Below are 22,345 nucleotides of genomic sequence, written 5' to 3' on the forward strand. Positions count from 1 at the left end.
TTGAAAACTGCTTCCCCAAGAAAATAGTCAAATATACTCGTAAGAAACCTTGTAACAAACCATGGCTTACTAAGGGTATAAAAATATCTTGTAACCGGAAAAGGGAAATGTATCTGACAGCAAGAAAGAGTAGTGACCCAGAAACTATCAAAAATTATAAAAACTACTGTGTTATATTAAGAAAAGTTATTAAAAAATCCAGGAGTATGTGTATCATGTCTGAAATCAGCAACTCTGATAATAAAATTAAAACAATTTGGAATATTATTAAAAGAGAAACAGGTCTACCAAGAGCAGAGGAAGACAGTATTACCATCAAATTGAATGAAAACTTTACAAACAAAAAGTCAGAAGTTGAAAATATTTTTAATAATCATTTTCTAAATGTTGTGCATATAGTAGGATCCAGGTGTTCATTAGAAGATGCTAGGCTGTTAATGGAAGAGGCCATACCTATGCAATTTGATACAATTGAAATCTCACCCACTTCTCCCTCTGAAATTAGGAAAATAATAAACTTGCTTAAAAGCAAAAACTCACATGGAATTGATGGCGTTTCCAGCAAAATACTAAAAGCTTGTTCTCAACAGATAAGTAAGATTCTCAGCCACCTGTGTAATAGCTCTCTGGAACAGGGCATTTTCCCAGATAGACTGAAATATGCTATTGTTATACCTTTGCATAAAAAGGGGGATAGATCTGATGTCAACAATTACCGTCCAATCTCCCTTCTAACAGCTTTATCCAAAATTTTTGAGAAAGTAATGTATTCAAGAGTAGCTTCACATATCTGTAAAAATGAAGTACTAACAAAATGTCAGTTTGGTTTCCAGAAAGGTTTTTCAACAGAAAATGCCATATATGCTTTCACCAGTCAAATTTTGAATGATCTGAATAACCGAACACCTCCCATTGGGATTTTTTGTGATCTCTCAAAGGCTTTTGATTGTGTAAATCATGAAATTCTGCTAGACAAGCTCAAGTATTGTGGCATGAGTGGGACAGTGCACAAATGGTTTAATTCGTACCTAACTGGAAGAGTACAGAAAGTTGAAATAAGTAGTTCTCGTAACATGCAAAGATCAGCACATTCCTCAAACTGGGGAACTATCAAGAATGGGGTTCCACAAGGGTCAGTCTTGGGTCCTTTGTTGTTCTTATTATATATTAATGACTTGCCATTCTATATTCATGAAGAGGCAAAGTTAGTTCTCTTTGCTGATGATACAAGTATAGTAATCACACCTGAGAAACAAGAATTAACTGATGAAATTGTCAATACTGTCTTTCAGAAAATTACTAAGTGGTTCCTTGTAAACGGACTCTCACTGAATTTTGATAAGACACAGTACATACAGTTCCTACAGTGAATGGTATGACGCCATTAATAAATATAGACCTTAATCAGAAGCATATAGCTAAGGTAGAATATTCCAAATTTTTAGGTATGTCCATTGATGAGAGATTAAATTGGAAGAAACACATTGATGATCTGGTGAAACGTTTGAGTTCAGCTACTTATGCAATAAGGGTCATTGCAAATTTTGGTGATAAACATCTTAGTAAATTAGCTTACTACGCCTATTTTCACTCATTGCTTTCATATGGCATCATATTTTGGGGTAATTCATCACTGAGGAATAAAGTATTTATTGCACAGAAGCGTGTAATCAGAATAATAGCTGGAGTCCACCCAAGATCATCCTGCAGACATTTATTTAAGGATCTAGGGATATTCACGGTAGCTTCTCAGTATATATACTCTCTTATGAAATTTGTTATTAACAACCAAACCCAATTCAAAAGTAATAGCAGTGTGCATAACTACAATACTAGGAGAAAGGACGATCTTCACTATTCAAGATTAAATCTAACTTTGGCACAGAAAGGGGTGAATTATACTGGCACTAAAGTCTTTGGACACTTACCAAATAGTATCAAAAGTCTGACAGATAACCAACAAGTATTTAAGAAGAAATTAAAAGAATTTTGTGAATGACAACTCCTTCTACTCCATAGAGGAATTTTTAGATATAAATTAAGAAAAAAATATTAAAAAAAATAAAAAAAAATAAAAATAAAAAAACACAAAAAAATAAAGTTGTTATATTAACTTAAGTATGTTGTTAAATTAACCTAATTATGTCATGTATTGGGAAATTTGACTTGTTCCACATTATTACGAAATATCGTATTCATGATCCATGGAACTAGTAGTAATCTAATCTAATCTAATCTAATCTAATCTAACCTTACTTCTTTGAGGATGACAGCGGTGTGGCTGTAACTGTCACCAGTGAACGCTACCTGAAGATGCTGCAAGACTTCGTTCTTCCCCAATTAGGTATGGTCGATGAGGATGTGGAACAATTAAGGTTTCAACAAGATGGAGCAACATCACATACGGCCAAAATTTGTATGGACTTCTTGTGACAGACATTTCTCGGTAGAGTAATTTCCCATTTTGGTGACATTTCCTGGTTGCCTCGCTCACCTGACCTTTCATGTGCAGACTTTTTCCTTTGGGGCTAAATGAAGCAAGAAGTGTTCTGGACACATTGTGCCACCATTCCTGAGTTGAAGGATCGCATCAGAACTGCTGTCAGTAATGTCCCAGGGAATACGTTACACAGAGTTATAGAAAGCTTCCAATGCCGCTTGGATGAAGGTGTCCTGCAGAGGGGGCATCATTTGACAGGAGTCATACTCAAAAAGTAATCCATGCAATGGACAATGACTTACACATTAGTAAATGGAATACCTTTAACAATTAATTGACATAAGAGGTAATAAGTAAATTACAGTTACTGCCTGTTGGTGTGTTTTTAATACCCTGCTATGAATGCTGCCACACCCTGTACTAATAACCCTTTGTGTAAAGGGCTAATATCGGCAAAAAAATGTGTGTCTTAAAAATTTTATTTTACATTCACAATCTGCATATTGAAATTGTGAACAAATCATCGACAAATGTAGACACATGGTTAACTGGAAAAGGACTCAATTTGACTCTGTAGTTTTTTTTCCAAAGTAGCTTAATTTTTACATGGCTCAACACAACAGGTACAAAACCAATAACATTAAACTTTTCAAAATCATTGTGAAATCCTAATGATGATACACATGTTCTGACAGTGCCAGCAATACCTCCGAAGACATTGTGAGGTGCTATCATGAAGCAATTCTGAGACTAAACAGAACTCTCTCTCTAAGTACAACAAAGATGCTTAATTCATACACTAAAGAGCTAAACCTTAATGGAAAATGAATGATATTCGGTAACAGAACGACGACTCTAGTTGGATACTCCATCAAAGAGGTGACAGAACCCAAGAGAAACCATGTCTAAACTCAGCAAATGGTACAAGAAAGTTTGAGATTTGAAAATCACACATGTAAGTAATTATCAATTTATCATGCAACCAAATAAATTTAATAAATTAGTTAGTCATGTCTGGCATCTGTTTTGTAGCAATAACGACGACTCTGACACAGAGCAGTTCATTACAGGAATACATAATTCATCCTTAAAAAACAGGTACAAACTAGCTGCAAATTTCCTCAGCCAGAAAAAGTAGTTGAAATAAAGGAGTGTCAGTATGAAGATGAGTATAGACTAACAACTGATGAGCTATTAATAAAAACTGAGTCATGTTCAGTAGAACTCTGTGGCTGCCCTAAAAATTTTATCAAAATACCATAAGAAAACTGGGAGAAAATATTTTCCAGCCACAGCAAAATGGAGTGAGCAATGAAAACTGTCTTTTTAATGGGTCAGAAGAATTTATGCAGAAGATGGAAAGGGGGACGATCACATTGGTTGTAAGAAGTTCTTCACGCCCTGCACTATTGATGGAAACTCCTACTGAAATGGGAAAATTAATAAAGTTGTTCCTCCTGTTGACAAATGAGGTAAACATGTGCCCTATAACAAGCCAAGTACCGAAAAAGAACTTACTACTGGTAATTTCATAAAGAAATTCCCTACATACAAATTTTATCATCATAATAAAGATCCATGCTCGACATATTCAGACCTACAATGAATCTGTCCATTATATACAATCTTTATAAATGTAAAGCTGAGAAAACTATTCCTGTATTATTGTAAGTACTTTCGCAAATATTTAATACTCCGTTCAATCTACATTTGATCACCCAGCAAAAGATACTTGTTGGCAATGAGAAAAACTGCACTGCCAACAGAACTACTACTCAAAAGGTGTAGAAGCAGAGCTATTACAGAAGAAAAGGAAGAGTATCTTGTGGATCTTTCGCAGTATGTGCCTCCAGTGCACCATGATTGTTATAACAACCTAAAGGGAGAAAATGACTGATACTGGATGCCAAGTTTATTACAATGATGGATCTGGATAAATGGGTTTTGTTTTTCTACAGTGTGCTGTGACTAATTACTTTAAAAAACATTATTCAAGAAGTTTTGTACAACAATACATGGCAAACATTTGGAATTATGATTAAAATATTTTTACTAGTACCTTGAAAAAATATTTAAATATTTGTAATCCCTTCATATTCACAATAAATGAAAGACAGGTTTGTTATATCTTGTGTTGATTTTTCTACAAGACTGAAACTTTGGAGCTAATATTCCATTTACATATAAATGTGTTAGGCACCAATGGCTCTGAGCCACACAAACATACATTTTTTTTCTTCTTGCAATTAATGTATCTTAACTGTAGCTGCAACAAAGAAACCTGAAGCAGTCTTTTTGAGTGTACACAGAGTGCCTTATATTATCATCACGTGTGGTTTACCACAGTAATTCTGAGTTGTGTGTTAATGTACAGACTATGCAAGTCAAGAATAATTATCTGTTTATTCAGTATTCTATAATTTTATGAATACAAAAATAATAAATAAAAAATAATGAAATATCCTTTGGTATTACAAAAAGATCATTTAAGCTCCTTCTTTAGTGTTTGAAAAATAAATCTCTTAAAACATTATAACAGTGTCATTACTAGACCTAAAGTCCAATAGAATACTCTCTGTGCAACAAAGTACATTACGATGTGAGTTCTTCTAAAAGTGCCTCTGCAGATCTACCCTCTTTCCGAAACCTGTCCATATATGTTTTTGGTACTGTCCATTCCAATAGTATCTCAACATTCTTTTTCAGTCTTTCACCTTCATCAATGTCTTTCTCAGAACATGGTTTTCTACCAGACATCTCTATAGATTCACAAAGCACATCATCTACAAGACGCTTGCCAAATCTTAGTTGCTCCAGCCTTTCTGGAGTTGAAATCTTCTTCAGAAGTATTGCCAGTAACATTCTCATCTTAGCAACAGGCATGGGAGGTACAAGAGACTTCCCTTTATCTTCTTCGTTTTCTTTTCCCGTGTCAGAAGACCCGACAAAATTTTTTGTATTATCGACTACCTCTCCTTTGCAGTTCTGCTCGTGAGCTTCTAGTTCATCTTTCTTCTTGAAAAATTCTCGGCAGCGAATACACATGTAAGGTTTTGATGTTTTATGGATGCACAACATGTGCTTCTTGAGATGAGGCAACTGAACAAATGAGGCAGAAGGGCAGAGCAGGCACTTGAACGGTTTCTCACCTGTATGGCCTCGAACATGCATCTTGAGAGCAGAAGAGTGAGCAAAGCCTTTTTTGCACACTTTGCATTTGTAAGGTTTTTCTCCACTGTGAATACGTTCATGAACCTTGTAAAAAGAGAAAGTAAAATGCCATTATTACTGTAGGATGGATTTGATATAGTAGATTAGTAAATACTAACATATCGTGCAGTTTCATACAGAAGAAAAGTGCCTTTCACAACCATCAACTCCTCGACCGTGGCAGTAACAAAATAATGATAATCATCATGATAAAATTTAAATTATTATACAATGTAAGCAGTTTCAGTCATTATGAACTTAAATACACTGTCCAGTCACACTAATGTAGCTCCCTGCCAAAAGCCTGAATAACCACCTTTTGTAGTTTGGAAAACTGGGAGACAAGCAGTAAGAGAGTCAATGACTGGAAGGTACTGACAGGGATATGGAGCCATGCTGACTCCAGTGCTGTGGCCAGCTGAGTCTCAGTTCAGGATCCGTGGCATGAACACACTGATCGAGGTGGTCCCTCAGATTCTTGGTCGGGTTTAAACCTGGGGAGCCTGGTGGCACTCTTTGGACCACGCACGAAAACTGCGAGCTGTGCGAAACATTCCACTGTCCTGTTGGACAATGCCATTGAGCCGAGGAATAACAGTTGGTCCACTGTGCCTTCCAGAATGAAAAGATCACCTAGGGAATGTCACGGCTACATTATCCAGAACCATAATGTTCAGACGTTTCAGACTATACATGCCTATGGCCATCTGCCTGATGGGGCATAAAATGTGATTTATCTGAAAACACCACCTGTCACAACACAGTGGATGACCAGTTGCAATACTGGCACACGAATTCGAGTCTTTGTTACCAATGAACAGCAGTCAAGCACGGTTGCATGAATCGGGCACCTGCTGAGGAGGCTTACATGCAGCAATGTTCACTGAATGGTCATTGAGGAGACAATGTTGGTAGCCCCTTGGTTCATCCGGGTGGTCAGTTTCTCAACAACTGCAATTCTGTTCACCTGTACACATCTCCACAGCCATCGTTCTCCTCTGTCATCTATCACCTGTGGTGCACCACACTTGCCTTGGTGACAGTTTTGGATAATGCCATTTTGCCACACATGATATACTTTAATCACAGTGATGTGCAAACAGTTTACAAACCCAGCCATTTTGGAAATGCTTCCACCCTTGGCCTGGAAGCCTATGACCATTCCCTTCTGGAAATCAGATAAATCATTCTGTGTCCACATTACAGCAATGACTGCACTGCTTTCTGCTAGCCTTTTTGTTTGTGGGTGTGACCTGCACTTTCTTCTAATCACTGGGCACATATTTTCATTTGAAGGACCTACAGTGAATTATAGTTAAAATGAGAGATAATTCAGCAGCAAATTCAGTACAGAATCTGACAGACTCTGTCATGCCATGGAGTCTTGTTTAATTTTAACTGTTTTAATTGTTTCTCAACTTTACTGACACTAATATCACTCATCTTTGTAGTGGTGCACCAGTTAAAATTAGGCAGCACTTCTGTACCTTCCTTTGTAAAGGTATCCTTGAAAACAGAGTTGAGCAGTTTTCTTTTTCTTGGCTACCCTCAATATCAGTTCCCATGTTAACAATGAGCATCTTGACACAAACTTTGGTGCCAATGAAAGAATTTTCATAAGAGCTGAATTTCTTTGGGTTTTGTGATAGATATTTTGGTAAGATTTTGCTACAGTAGTCACTGAAGGCTTCATGCACTGCCATCTTGACAGTCAAACAGACGCCATTGATCATCTCATTATCTATAACTGTATGCTTTGTTTTACAGCTAACATAAGTTTCTTTACAGTGACTGTATACCACGGACCTTCTATCCCATCATTAACTGTTTTATTAGGTACACACCTATCCAGTGGATGGTTAACTATTCTTTTAAACTTGAGCCAAAGCTCTACTATATGCTCCAGCCCAGAGGTACACGTTTTGAGTTCCTCTTCAAGATACGAAACAACTGTCTGTTTCTCTAGCTTACTGAACATGTAAAGCTTTTTACTTGTTTTAGCAGCCACTTGTATTTTATTAATCATTGTTACTGCAACTGCCTAATGGTCACTGATACCAGTTTCAATATGACACCCTCCATGAGATTGGGTCTATTTATTGCCATTATATCTAATATATTTCCATCAGAACTAGACTTCTGAAATATTTGTTCCATGTGATTTGCAGAGAAAGCATTTAGTATTATTTTGTACGTATCTTGTCACAACCTCAACTTACAAAACTGCAATTATCTCAATTGTTTGTTGGACTGTTAAAGTCTCCTGCAACAGTGACAGAATGATCGAGGAACATATGTACTAATGTGCTGAGGGTTTCTTTTAAGTTTCCAGTTACATCTACGGGTGAGTCATGGGGGCAGAAGAGCCCAGTTGTGTCCACTGCTGATTCCTTGAGACTGAGTCTTTCCCAAACAATCTTGTCATCAGGTTCAATTTCACTTCTGTGGATTTTTGTTTCTTGTCTCGTCAGATAAATACACCACCTCTTGAGAGTTTATGATAAACAGCCTCTGACTTTCACAATTTTTCACTTTGAAGCACAAATTATGGGAGAACAATAGCAAGTTATTAAGGTACTGAGCAGAAAAGAGGAATAATATGAGTTTTCATGGCACCCAGGATTATATATGAGACATAACCTAGGTCTTTCACATGGCGCAGTGATTAGTTACATTAATCATGCATACCTGTGTCTCTGAAATCAACAGTCTTTGAGAAATTGTGGAATTTCTGTGGAAGTTCTTTATTACATATAGTTCTGTTCTACTACTTACTATTTACACAAAACAGCATCAACTCAAAGTAACAGCCTCTGCTTCATATGTTCCATGCATATACTATACACTTAGGTATTTTTCATTCCATCTATAAAGTTTACCAATGAAGGCATGCTGGCAGCCTCTATACATTGAATGTATGTCCTTTCTTAAGTAAGCAATCTGGATGCATCTTGGGCTGTCAATTTGTTTTGTTCAGAACTTATGTTAAAATTAATGTTTAAATCTATGCTCAAATGAACTGCACAATAATGTTCAGTGATTAACCTCTTTTAAAATGACTTTTCTGATCAGTTTTTTTTTGGATACAGCCTGGTGAAAGTAATTCGAACTACCCTACAGCTGATTTCTGTCAGTGTATGAATACATCCAAATCAGCACTCTGCTGCTCTTCAAAAGCAGCTAAAGCATTGGCACTGAAGAAAACTGCTTCAGTCTTATAAATTATTAAATCAAATATTGCCAAGTGTACTGATATATTCAATTCATTTGCCCTAAAAATAACATACATGACTAAGCACCTGCCCGGAGTGAGGAAGCCACTTGAGTTCATTAATCTTAAAAGACCTTCACAGTAGAGCCTCTATCTGTATCAGAATTTCCAGTGTGCAAAAAAAGTGTAGAACCACCATGGCTCAGACTCTACATAAAATTGTACATTTCTCATCTGGAAACTTGGTTAAGAGATTGGAAAAAAGCAAAGGATAATCACTGCCATACTAAACACTGCCTAATATTTCCTGTAAGTTAAATCAAAGAAATAAAAAAAAAAAAAGCTAGTAATCTTTTGGTTTTCAGAATGCTAATAAAGACAAATTATAAGTATTTGCTAGCAAATATGGAGCAAGTTGATGTTATCAAAGCAACAGACAAATTATATGTGATATGTCACTGACAGACATCCATAATTAGTGACACAAAATTTAATTACACCTTCACACCAATGTATAACTCCTAAAACATATTTGGTAATTATTAAAAATAATTAACACTACTTTTGCTTTCTTACTTACCACGGATACATCACACTTATGATTATGTGTCCTGTAAACTAGATATTTTGTCACACAAATGCCCAACATAAATATGTCACTCAAAAAAATATTTTTACAAATGTTGTATGTTAAACCTTCACCATGATATATTCAAATATTGTTCTTTTAGTGAATGTGCATATCGGTATTTGGGAGAACAGGACTAAGCAGGACCTGATTCCCAATGTTAATTTGTGCTGTTAACATGCAAATATGCTAAGTGAGAAACCGATTGAGGTGATTATATGAAAAATTAATTGGAGTTCAGTCTCAGTAATAGCTGAAGAAGCACAAACCCGATTTACAAACTGTAAGAAAAATTATCTACATGAAGACCAAGCTGAAACAGACACCATACTAAAAGATGCTGTGATGATCCACTTCTAAAGACCAAAGTGTGACTAAAGAATTTTCTAAGCTGACCTCCACCATTTAGAAATAACACCACTATATTTGATGATCCACCAGAGCATCACAATTAGAGAACCACACCCATGTCCATGGAAATACTAAGTTGGTGTGAGCTCTTACTGATCATGTTACTCACATGACGGGATGCCATTTCCTAATAATGATGAACTGTGATGATATCGCTACTGCTCACTTGACAGTTGTGGAGAAATCAAAGAATCACAGCCAGCACAACTCCGAATAACTCTATGACTGCTGAAAATAAAATTCTTAGATAAGACCTGCATATCGCAGCAAATAAAAAAGGAGTAAAAAGCCCTTCTGTAGTATATCAGGGAAGGCGACAATGAAGTGTGAATGAATACCGGTACTTATGTTTCTCCAAACTTAATGACACTTGAGACGACAATGAGAGCAACTGCAATGTTGAAAGAGAATAAGCAATAATTAAAAATCTTCTGGTGACCACTTGTAGAAACTACATGTACCAATAAATTACAGCCAGAATACACTGTTTCTACATTAAAGGTTCAAACAATATGTAATAAAGGAAAATTAAGCCATACAATAAGAACAAGCTGTAAAAAGGTAATTTTTTGTGTTTCCTTCTATTGCACAAGTAGCATCAATCTACAATTACAAACTCATAATTATTTAAAACATCACTGATGTGAAAGCTCATCTTTCTGCCAAACGAAAATTGTATGTCAGAACAGTACTCAATTCAAGTTTTTTTCTATCTGTGGCTGTCAAGGCATAACATATGTTCCACATTCACAGTTTTTACCATGTACCTCTCTCTTACTTTGAAAATTCTACAGTAATTGTGAGTGTGGGTTGCAAGTCATGAGAAGATAGTACAAATTGTACACAAAAGTAAAGAGTCTAGGTCCAAGTCCTAGTTTGATACACACACTGCTGGTCAGTGATAGATTCATTCTGGAATTTGATCTGCAAGTTTTGCTGGTGACTAGGGCTGTTTGGTGAGGGGGAGGGGGAAGTAAATGTATAATTATTATATAAATGTGAACATGAAAGTCCCCACAACTAATTTGACTAATTAGCCCTAATCTTGAGTCTTTTATGAACTAAACAAATATGTTCATAATTATTACAATCATCATCATCAAGCTTTGATATCTCCCTCTACACCACCTGCCCCCCCTTTCCAAAAACCAATCTCTCTCTCTCTCTCTCTCTCTCTCTCTCTCTCTCTCTCTCTCTCTCTCTCTGTCTTACGCATCCCCCCCCCCCCCCCCACCACACACTTTTCTTTAAGACATTTATCTTCTATAACAATTTTTAGTTTGTAATAACATGTGATGAATTCTAACTTTCAACTGGTTTACCAGTATCTGACTGTTTATTCTTATGTGGCCAATCTGGTGTTTTGCATTGAATCAGATGGGAGCAGTTTCCTATTTTATATTGGCAGAACAATGGTGGCTGAAATAAATATCCACCCGGTGTCACAGCAAATCATCTTTTACAGCACAAGAACCAGGCTTTCCAATTCCTCATTCAACTCACGAACATCTATTCACCATACATATTGCAGATATCTTCATGTGAAATATCTCTCTCTCTAACAGACAATACTGCTAACTAAGCTGCATCCTAAAATTCCACAGCATTTATTATGGGAAGGATGCAAATAAAGATCCTAATCGATTTTTCACCTGATAATTTATTACAATCAGAAATAACAAGTCATTTTACTTCTGTGTAAATCAGTGAGTCAGGAGGAAAGGAACGTGATTTGAGGGGGTGATAGTTTTAGTGATTCTGAATAAAAAGTCACATGAACTTATGTCCTGTTGCTAACACAGTTCCTGAGGAAACTAATGAAAATAATGGGGAACAAGACAAGTGCAGGTGATAGTCAATGAAATATTCAAATCTCATGTTTTGTTTTATTGTATACATTCCCCCTTAAAAGACGTTCAAAAAGTCCACCAAGAACTGCAATGTGATTTTGCAGCTCCTGTAGACAGCTGCAATGTTGCCCTTTTGATCTCTTTCATACAGTCTTTTATTTGTACACACACATGGAAAATATGAGCGAGATGTTCCTCCTCTGTGTGCACATTAAAATGGTCAGTAAGGTGCTGAAACTTTGGAAACAGTAAAATGTTGCCATCAAAATTATTTTTATGTACATTTTAATATATATAGCATCAGCAGTCAGGCATTCAATAATTCATTGGCAAATTGTTGACAAATATTTGTACCTGTCATTACACTCACACACTACTGGAAAATGAGAAATAAACACCAAGAGTTCATCAACCTGGCAGAGCGAAATTTTATTGACACTCTCTTGAGGACATACACAACAAACGGTCACACCGAGGGTGCCCTACGCATCTGAGTACAATCGACAGAGTGCTTGAGATGTCAATGCTAGTGCCTTTTATGTCCTCCTTTTGCAGCAATGCAGGCTACCGTTCTCCAATGAAGATGATCAACTACACTAAGTCAGTATACCTGCCTAAGGTGACCTTGTGGTTTTCATGTTGTACCTTTGTCTTGTCAAAGATTTCCTCCATCGAATTTAAATCTAATACTATTAAATTCACAATGAGTACTTTTAATTCAGTTTTAAAAAGGGAAACTTCTTGTAGGGATATCAACAATTTAGGAAAAGATTGATTGCAACTTACCATAAAGAAGACACGATAAGTTGCGGAAAGGCACAATAAAAGACGCCTCTGGCAGCACAGCCAGAATACAATAATCATGTGGAATTGAAGTAGCAATCTGGAGGGGGTGGGGAAGGGAGCAGTGTCAGGAGGTTGTGGAGCAGAGGGGTGGGGGGAAAATGAGCAAAAAGGAGAGAAGCCAGGGAAAGGTGCATGGGTTCATTGGCATAGGGTGGCAAACAAAGAGGTGGAAGACAAGAATGGGAGGGAATGACAGGACAGAGGGGTGGAAACTGATGGAGGGAGGGTGGGGGGCAGTATGTTACCACTGGTTGAGGCCAAGATAATCACGGGAGTGGAGAATGTGTTGTAATTATAACTCTCATATGCGTATTTCCGAAAAACTAGTGGTGGCGGGGAGGATCCAGAATGGTTCAGGTAGTGAAGCAGCCACTGAAATCAAGTGTGTTGTGTCCAGCTGCATGTTGTGGCACCGGATGGTCTACTTTGCTCTTGCCACAGTTTGACAGTGCCCGTTCATCCTGGTTGACAGCTGGTTGGTAGTCACATCAATATAAAAAGCTGTGAAATGATTGCAGCAGAGGTAGTAAATGACGTGGCTGCTTCCACAGGTGGCTCGGCCCCTGATGGGGTAGGATAAACTTGTGACAGGACTGGAATATGAAGTGCTGAGTGTGTGGATTGGGCAGGTCTTGCACCTGGGTCTTCCACAGGGATACAATCCTTGTGGCAAGGGGTATAGGGATGGACTAGGATGTCTTGGAGGTTGGGCGGGTAACAGAGCTCCACTTTTGGAGGGGTGGGAAGAATCATTGGTAGGATGTACTTCATTCAAAGGCACAATGTAGGTAGTCAAAGCCCTGGTGAAGGACACATTTCAGTTGTTCCATTCTGGGATGGTACTGGGTAATGAAGGGGTGGTATAAGGATTGAGGGTATGGGGGAAAAGACATAGGAGGCCTGTTTGTGGACTAGTTCTGGGGGACAGTGATTGCCTGCGAAGACCTTGGTGAGACCCACAGCATATTGGCCAAAGGAGTTCTTGTAACTGTAGATACACCATCCCTGGTTGACCAGGCAGTATGGGAGGGAGTTTTTGGTGTGAAAGGGACAACAGCTGTCAAAATGAAGATGTTGTTGTTGTTGTTGTGGTCTTCAGTCCTGAGACTGGTTTGATGCAGCTCTCCATGCTACTCTATCCTGTGCAAGCTTTTTCATCTCCCAGTACCTACTGCAACCTACATCCTTCTGAATCTGCTTAGTGTATTCATCTCTTGGTCTCCCTCTACGATTTTTACCCTTCACGCTGCCCTCCACTACTAAATTGGTGGTCCCTTGATGCCTCAACACATGTCCTACCAACCGATCCCTTCTTCTTGTCAAGTTGTGCCACAAACTTCTCTTCTCCCCAATCCTATTCAATACTTCCTCATTAGTTATGTGATCTACCCATCTAATCTTCAGCATTCTTCTGTAGCACCACATTTCAAAAGCTTCTATTCTCTTCTTGTCCAAACTATTTATCGTCCATGTTTCACTTCCATACATGGCTACACTCCATACAAATACTTTCAGAAATGACTTCCTGACGCTTAAATCTATACTCGATGTTAACAAATTTCTCTTCTTCAGAAACGCTTTCCTTGCCATTGCCAGTCTACATTTGATATCCTCTCTACTTCGACCATCATCAGTTATTTTGCTTCCCAAATAGCAAAACTCCTTTACTACTTTAAGTGTCTCATTTCCTAATCTAATTCCCTCAGCATCACCCGACTTAATTAGATTACATTCCATTATCCTTGTTTTGCTTTTGTTGATGTTCATCTTATATCCTCCTTTCAAGACATACTGTTGGTGATTGGTGGGTTTTATGTGGACAGAGGTGCGGATGAGCCATCACAGCTACTTCTCTCCTTTTTTGCTCCTTTTCTCCCCATCTCCCTCCCCCAAAACCTCCTGACACTGTGCCTGTTGGCACTCTAGCTGTGCATATCATGCCGGACAGCATTCCTCTCTCCACCCACCTGTACATACTGTACCTTCCCCTTCCCAAACCCTCCAGATTGATGCATCCATCCCACATGAAAGTTATCTTCTGGCCTGAGCTGCCAGAGTTGGTGGTGAGGTGTGCATGAGGTGTGTGTGTGTGTGTGTGTGTGTGTGTGTGTGTGTGTGTGTGCGTGTGCGAATGGTGTGCATTTTTCTGTTGCTGATGAAGGCTGTGGCCTAAAGCTTTGTGTAAGTGTCTTCTATTGCGCCTGTCTGCAACTTAATGTGTCTTCTTTATGGTAAGTAGCAACTTATCTTTCCTTAAATTGTTCATTTCAGTTTTCTGAAGAATGTTTTAGAACCAGTCATAATAATTCATCTGTATTCACAAGCACTCAGTAATCACAACCTAGATCAAAAGTACAATAATTTTGGGGCTTCAATGATAGTTGAAGACCCGCATGAGACTTAAAAATCATCCATAAACCTAGCTATAACTGCAAGGGTTCAGAAGAAATAACTACAGTTACTTGTAAAGATCAAAAGCAAGTGTGCTAGTCTTGTCCATTATTACTGTCACCTCTGCCGGTTTCTGGTTGCACGGGGACAGGGATTTTTTCTTTGGCCTGGAGACATTGGGTCAGTCTTTCCCCAATCCTCCTAAATGGGCAGCAGCTGGAACTGACTAGGCTGTCTTTAAGGGCGAGTCAATTCCCCAAGAAAGCTGGTGTTTTCTGACATTCTGAGCAGAGAAAGTTCAGGAAGTTCTGCCGCAAAACAGGACCTTATAGAAGCTCTATTAGTGGTGGCATGAAATGTGCAATGATCCTATATTCTGCTCCTGATTTGGATTAGTTGGAAGGCCTGAACTCTAAGTAACTTCATGGCTAATTCTGGTAGCAACCAAAATCAAGGGATCTGCCATTGGACTTAGTGTGGTGTGGATGTCATGTGCTCTCTGAGGCAGTGATTGTGTCCTTGCAATGTACTTCAGAAGTACATTGTGATTGATAAAGTTATTTCTTACAATGAGAGATTTAAAAGTCTTTCTATGCATGGGAGTGGATTTCAGATTGAACTAGTGTAGTTTTCTAGGCAAGTGTTGCTATTTAACAAACATATAGGCACTCAATAGGCAGAGGCCTTGAATTAGGTTGTGGAGCCAAGTAGCTAGCTGGACAACGGTGTTTGGTGAACGAGGCGGACTTGGGGAGGTTTTCATTGAGGACAGTAAATTATATTAATTTCCATGGAAATTTAAGTTTGGTGTTTTTGTGTCACTCTTTCCCTTTTGACTTTGAGCTTTATCCTGTTTTTGTCGTTGTGGAGGTAACCAACACACAATGCTAGGAGCCAGTTGAAAGCAGTGTGTTGAACTGTTAGTGGTGAACAAATTCCGGTCCTGTGGTCAGATCTTTAAATCTTTCCTGAAAGCAGTTACACACAAGGCTTTTAATTATGGACTTAAAGAGTTGTGAGAAGAACAACCCTGTCTTTAAGGTCAAGGTGACATTGGAGACTCTTATTTTGACTGCTTTTACTTGAGTAGTGGGGCAGAGAATTATTCTGGCTCCACCAATAAATGTTTCCAATTAAATCTGCAGAGCAGTGTGTCACATAATTTGCCTCATGCCAGGCATCACCAAGAGTACTTAGTTTCAAGACACAGCTATGAGTGTGACTTTGCACAACATCCAACATCACAGAGGTTTAAGGGCACAGACAAAAGAATGTTACATAATCCTGGAAACATGCAACCAAAAAGGGCACTATATATGAAGAGTACAAGAACTAGCTAAACGGACAATTTTAATGAACTTCTTAAAAAATATTAAATTAAGTCATCTACTGGTCCTCTACTGTTGTAGAATGTATCTCAGAAAATATAACATCACCAAAGCAGACATCAAATTTAGAACTGCAGATAACGCCATCAGTATGGAGGGAAATGTGTGCAAAACTGAAGTGCAAGTGGCACATCCACAGTACAATGTATTGGACAACATGATATGGAAATCTTATGAGGATGTTGTTCTGGGAAGCAAAAGGCAAACTCCAGTTCCAGTTATATCTGCTGAGAGAAAGCTGAGAACAAACTTACAAACAAATGAAACTTCAACTGTGAACAACTCTTGCAGAACAAGGCTGTCCAAAACATCTGGCCTGAAAAGAACTCGGTGGTGGGTTACTAAGTCAATATTATCTATAATGACATCCCTGTGTATGCACTCCATTAACAAAGGCTGTTGTCGTTTTTCCATATCCCAGCATTTTCCTTCAGAACTATGCATGCTTATGTCATCTTCTTCACAGACAGGTTTTGTGGCAGACTGAGTGATGTATGTCACAGGACCTACACAATATAAAATAATTTAGCCAGAGATTGAATGATTCTGTGCTACATCGCTGGGAATACTAGGGGCATATATTTTCAGTCTCAATAGTAGATCACAATATCCACATAGCAGCTGTAAAGAAAAGGAAACTCTGTGACAGGCTCACAGGACAATGCAATGCTGATCAGCTGCCAAGTCATCCTCTGCCTAATGGCATTGTTTGGATGTGGTATGCAGAGTAATGGGGTCAGCACACTGCTCTCCTTGCCGTTTTCAGCTTTCCCGACCTAGGTGCCGCTACTTATTCTAGTAGCCCCTTAGCTGGCCTCGTGACATTGAATGCACCTCGTTACAGCCCTCTAACTACAGAAAAATCCCTGGCACTACCAATAACAAACTGCATCTGCTATGTGGCAGTCAGATGCACTGATCACTCAGGTAGAGGTGGACAAACTACTGTCATAATGACAATATGTGAAGAGAACTCTGCCAGATACTTATCAACATTTAACCAGCTAATATGGCTGAATGCTCAGGACAACTTCATACTGTCAACTAATGGCTGACAAAGCGCTTATCTGATATTCGAATGATGACTAGTTACAAGACAGTTCTGGAAAGGTCGTCGTAAAAGGACCACTCACTGAAGACAAATAATATTTTACAGAACATAGAAGCACTGCTTTTAAATTAAAACCAAAGGAAACTATAATTAATACACAACATATAAACAGTAGCCTTAACTTCAGCCTGCGGCTTTCTGTCATGTTCATTAGACAAAGATGCTCACTATATGTGTTGCAACAATACAAACATATTCTTAATGTCAGTTTCATTAAGATCAATAAGTAAGTAATTTCTACAAACAGCACCAACCTGTAACTGTGAGCGTTGTGCAAATGCCGCTCCACAGATCTTACAAGCATATGGCTTCTCACTCATGTGGGTGCGTAAGTGCTGAACAATGTGGCCTTTCAGTTCTTTTCCACATATATCACAGCGAAAAGCATGAACATCACCATGAATGCAAGCAACATGTTTCTTCAGACTTTCACGCCGGAAAAAAGCCTGGCCACAAATATCACATACTTGATCACGGATCCCTTCGTGCCTCTTCATATGCATACTTAGGTTTGTTGTGGAAGTGAAGCGTTTTGGGCACTTTTGACACTGGTATGGTTTTTTACCCGAATGGGTTATTCTATGCTGTCGAAGTTGCCCACCACGAGCAAAGCGCCGTGGACAATCTGGACATGCGTATGGTCGTTCGCCAGTATGTGTACGCATATGTAGTCTCAATCGTTCTTTAATGGGAAATGTCCGTTTACAATACTGGCAGGTGAACGGCTCAGGTGCAGTATGTCTGGCCACAATGTGGTTTTTTAAGATCCCACCCTGAGTAAAACGAGCACCACAGTCAGCACACTCATATGGCTTCTCACCAGTGTGGATTCTCAAATGCTTTGTGAGGTCACTCACTGCAGCAAAGCTCTTATTGCAGTACTGACATTTGTTTACTTTCTTATCCTCCTCTTTCTTATCTTTTGATTTTTCTTTTTCTTTCTTCATGATGTGTTAGTTGTCTATTACAATGCTACAGCACAAGAGAATTCTATTCCTTCTCTAAATCACAAAAGGGTCAAAACTCAAAAATCTGCCCCTCTATTTTATCTAAAGCTTGGTTGCTAAGTCAACTGCAGATCAAGAAAAATATCATAAATAGAAGGCACATGGTGTTTAAAATTTTAGTCTCATATGATTTATACAATATCCACATTAGAAATTTACACTCTGCATTTCAGTAAGAGACAGATTGGCAAGACAATATGCCAAATGGCACTTCAGTTACTTTGGTAGTCAGTCTGTAATGACAGAATCTCTGAGTTACACATGGACACTCATGTAAAGTGAGGCGGCGGTGGCGGCAGCAGCAGCAAGAGTTGAATCCAGCATTAACTTGTGTGGCTCAGTTACTTAAAGCTCTCCCCTTCACACTCAAATGAAATCAATGTGTTTGCCCTAACAAAAGAGTTGCTGGAAAAGTTTTCCAGACAACTAAAATATGTTATGTAACTACAAAAAAGCCTTTATATATATAAAATCAAACTGAAGGAACAAATGGTGTGCTGCATTAACAATCACTACAACTGTATTCTTTGGTAAATATGGCAAGCAACAGCTCTTTGGTGAAACAAAAAATATAATGTGTTAATAAACTACATCAGTAAAACCAATTCTTTAGCTCTGGCTTCATCAGCCCACATGACTAGTTCAGGAAATTAAGTTATGTGATATAAGTCACTACATGGCCCTTCAATGTCCACACTACATCTGATTTAGTAAGATTAACAACGAGACTAGACAGAATCCCATTCCTCATCAAGTAACTGTATTCCACCTTCAACATATTCTTTTTCTTTCCAAATAAACATTTTTGCATCACTCTTCAGAAGATATCTGTAGTTGACAGGAACAACATAAACAACAGCATCTGAAAGAGAAACAATCATATGTAAGGGAAAACATCTGAATTAATTTCTACTGTGGACATATAGTATCCAATATACAAGATAGATAAAAAGTAGTTAAATATTTTTTTAAAAAATCACTTTGACATATTTCAACTCGATGGGAATACATGGGGCGATCACAGAAAAAAAGGTGTTAAATATTTTTTGTTTGTTTGTCTGCAGTACTGGCGCACACTGAAATCACTGTCATTACCCCATATCACACTGCTAGAGAAGGTAAAACAAAATATCAAAGCTTGTTGGTAAACTGGAGTTTATTCAGCAATTAATTTTCAGCAGCAGTGGAAATGTTGCAGCTGTGTGTTAGGCCACTCTAGATAGCTACAGAAGTCATCTGGATTGGTGTGATACAGCTGCAACATTTCCACCACTGCTAAAAATTAAAAGCACGATTTTACTTTGGCTCCTCTGTGCAACATGCTATGGTACAGCAACACAGGATTTCAGTGTGCAGCAGAACTGTACCTGCAAACAAACTACAAATTAATTATGAAGCTTTATCTTATCAATAGACTGACTACTAATTGTATTTTATCTGTTGTGTTACGGGAACCGATTTCACACTATGACACATCAGTAAGCTGCCAAAGCTTTTTGATGTCATTTAGACAAAAAGTGTCGTGGTTGGGATAATGAAACTGCACAACTGTTATTAGTGGACACAAGTTCCAAGGGTGGCTGCTTAACAAACATGAAATCACTCTAATCTCAAAGAGTTTCACAGCATGAAACATACAAAAAATGTTGCTCAGACCTTTATTCAGGGTAGTATGAAAAGAGCATAATAATTTGATATAATTTAATACTGTGTATAGAATAACTTGAGTAAACAAAATGTAGTTGTCTTTTCTTTCACGCTTCCTGTCTACAGATGCCTTGGTAATCATTTCCCAGGCCATCAATTTAATCTCAGTGCACCTGTGAATCATCAGCAAGTAAAGCCCATCTAAGCCCATATGATTTCTCTTTAAAATTGCAAAAAGGTTATCAAATGAAACAAAACTTTCTGAAGGACTACAGGAGTGGAGCCACTTCATTCTGATAACTATGGTGTGAGTGTTCCTACAAATTGTGTTGAGAACATCCTCTTTGAAAACAGAAATTAACGGAAGCAAAACTTTAACAAAGGCACTCGAATTGTAGCTCATGCTGGAAAATAAAACTACTGTCAACAAACTGCTCTATAATAAAAAGTTAATCTTCACATTAAGTTGAATCAACAACAAAGTTTTCAAATAAAATGGCATATACACTCTTAAGAAGAAAGAAAAAGGATGTACCACAAAGAAATTATCTGAATAGAAGGGAAATCAGTAAATACAATGTGCATGTTAAGACAAACAAATGATTACAAATTCAAAATAAATAAAATAAAATAAAAATTAAATAAAATGGATGATTTGTGCAAGAGAAGGAGCTTCATAAACTGAAGAAGTTAATACTGTGTTGGTCCACGTCTGGCCTTTACGCAAGTAGCAATTCTGCTTGGCATTGATTGATAGTGTTGTCAGCAGAAACTCCTGCTGTGTGTGGACAGACCTTATCCTGCTGAAATGTAAGCCCAGTATGGTTTGCCATGAAGGGCAACAAAATGGAGTGTATAATATCACCGAGATACCTCTCTGTTATAAAGGTGCTGCAGATGGAACCAAAGGAGTACTGCTATGGAAAGAAATGGCACCACAGACTACCACTCCCAGTTGTTGGGCCGGATGGTGAGCACCAGTCAGGTTGTTTTCCCACCACTGTCTGGAGCCCCTCCAAACACGTCTTCGCTGGCTATCAGGGCTCAGTTCAAAGCAGGACTCATCACTGAAGACAATTCTACTCCAGTTAATGAGATTCCATGCCACAAAAACTACAACACTTCAAATTTCACTGATAATTGTGTGTTATCAAGTGTTACTACTGAGGAGGATGCTGGCATCACAATGTTGGAGCATGGAATGTCATATCCCTTCACTGGGTAGGTTTGAGGAGTATTTAGGGGAATGGATAGTGTGAGGTTCGATAAAGAAAACAAATACGGGTAACAAAAAAGTAATCATAATGAATAAGAACATAGGAACTCAAACCACTATGAATAACATTGTTAACACATTGTCATAGGCAAAACACACACACGCACACACACACACACACACACACACACACACACACACACACACACACACACACAAAGAGGATTAAAACTGGATTGTGACGGACTAGAATTCAACAGCTGAAAAAAGAAAAGACGGAAAAATAGTAGAAGAACAAGGACTAAAGGAAATGACATTTAAAGGGATAGGTGTGGACTCTGACCATAATTAAGTGGTTATAAATTCTGATTACAGCCAATTAAATAGTAGAATAGTAAGCAATTAAGGAGGTAGAACCAGCATAAATTGGAAGAACCAGCTGTCGCCAAAATTTTCAAAGGGAGCACTATGCAACTATTGACTGATATGTGAGAAAGGAACACAGCAGAAGACAACTGGGAAGCTTAGCAAGTTGGAACAATAAAGGCAGCAGAGAATCAAACATGCAAAAAGATACAACCCAGTAAAAATTCTTCAGTAACACATGAGGTATTGAATTCAACTGACGTAAAGAGTAAACATAAAAATTTAGCAAATGGAGGACCAAAAATGAGATTAACAGAAAGTGCAAAATGGTAAAGCAGCTTCATGAATACGAAGGGGCTCAGGTCGCAAGCCTTACTAAGCACAGAAGGGAAGGCTAATAAGATAGAGAGAAAATGCAGAAATACTTTACAAAGGAAACAAACTAAAAAGTACTGTAACACGAAAGATGTGTCAAAGAAATGTTACACCAAGAAGAATTTGACAGAGTCCTGAAAGACGTAGGTCCAAACAAGGCACATGGAGTAGATTACATTCTCTCAGAATTATTGGGGGAACCAAGGCATACGAGGCAGGTGAAATACCCCCCTTCTTAATCCTCACAG

The 22,345-nt window shown here is 38.1% G+C and overlaps 1 protein-coding gene across 4 annotated transcripts in view; it reads right to left on the minus strand.

Annotated features, from left to right (window-relative positions):
- Nucleotides 1-4,541: 4,541 nt before the first annotated feature.
- LOC124607209 (zinc finger protein 501-like) overlaps nt 4,542-22,345 on the minus strand; it is a 59,378-nt gene continuing 41,574 nt past the window's right edge. For all 4 annotated transcript variants that reach the window (XM_047139476.1, XM_047139478.1, XM_047139477.1 and 1 more), the window contains 2 exons: nt 17,741-19,355; nt 4,542-5,695 (listed from right to left, as the gene is read on the minus strand). In XM_047139476.1, the coding sequence (XP_046995432.1) occupies nt 5,033-5,695; nt 17,741-18,433 (1,356 nt within the window). In that variant the 5' untranslated portion in view covers nt 18,434-19,355 and the 3' untranslated portion in view covers nt 4,542-5,032. The remainder of the gene's footprint in view (nt 5,696-17,740; nt 19,356-22,345) is intronic.

This window comes from Schistocerca americana, chromosome 3, assembly GCF_021461395.2.
Source record: "Schistocerca americana isolate TAMUIC-IGC-003095 chromosome 3, iqSchAmer2.1, whole genome shotgun sequence".
Classification (NCBI taxonomy): domain Eukaryota; kingdom Metazoa; phylum Arthropoda; class Insecta; order Orthoptera; family Acrididae; genus Schistocerca; species Schistocerca americana.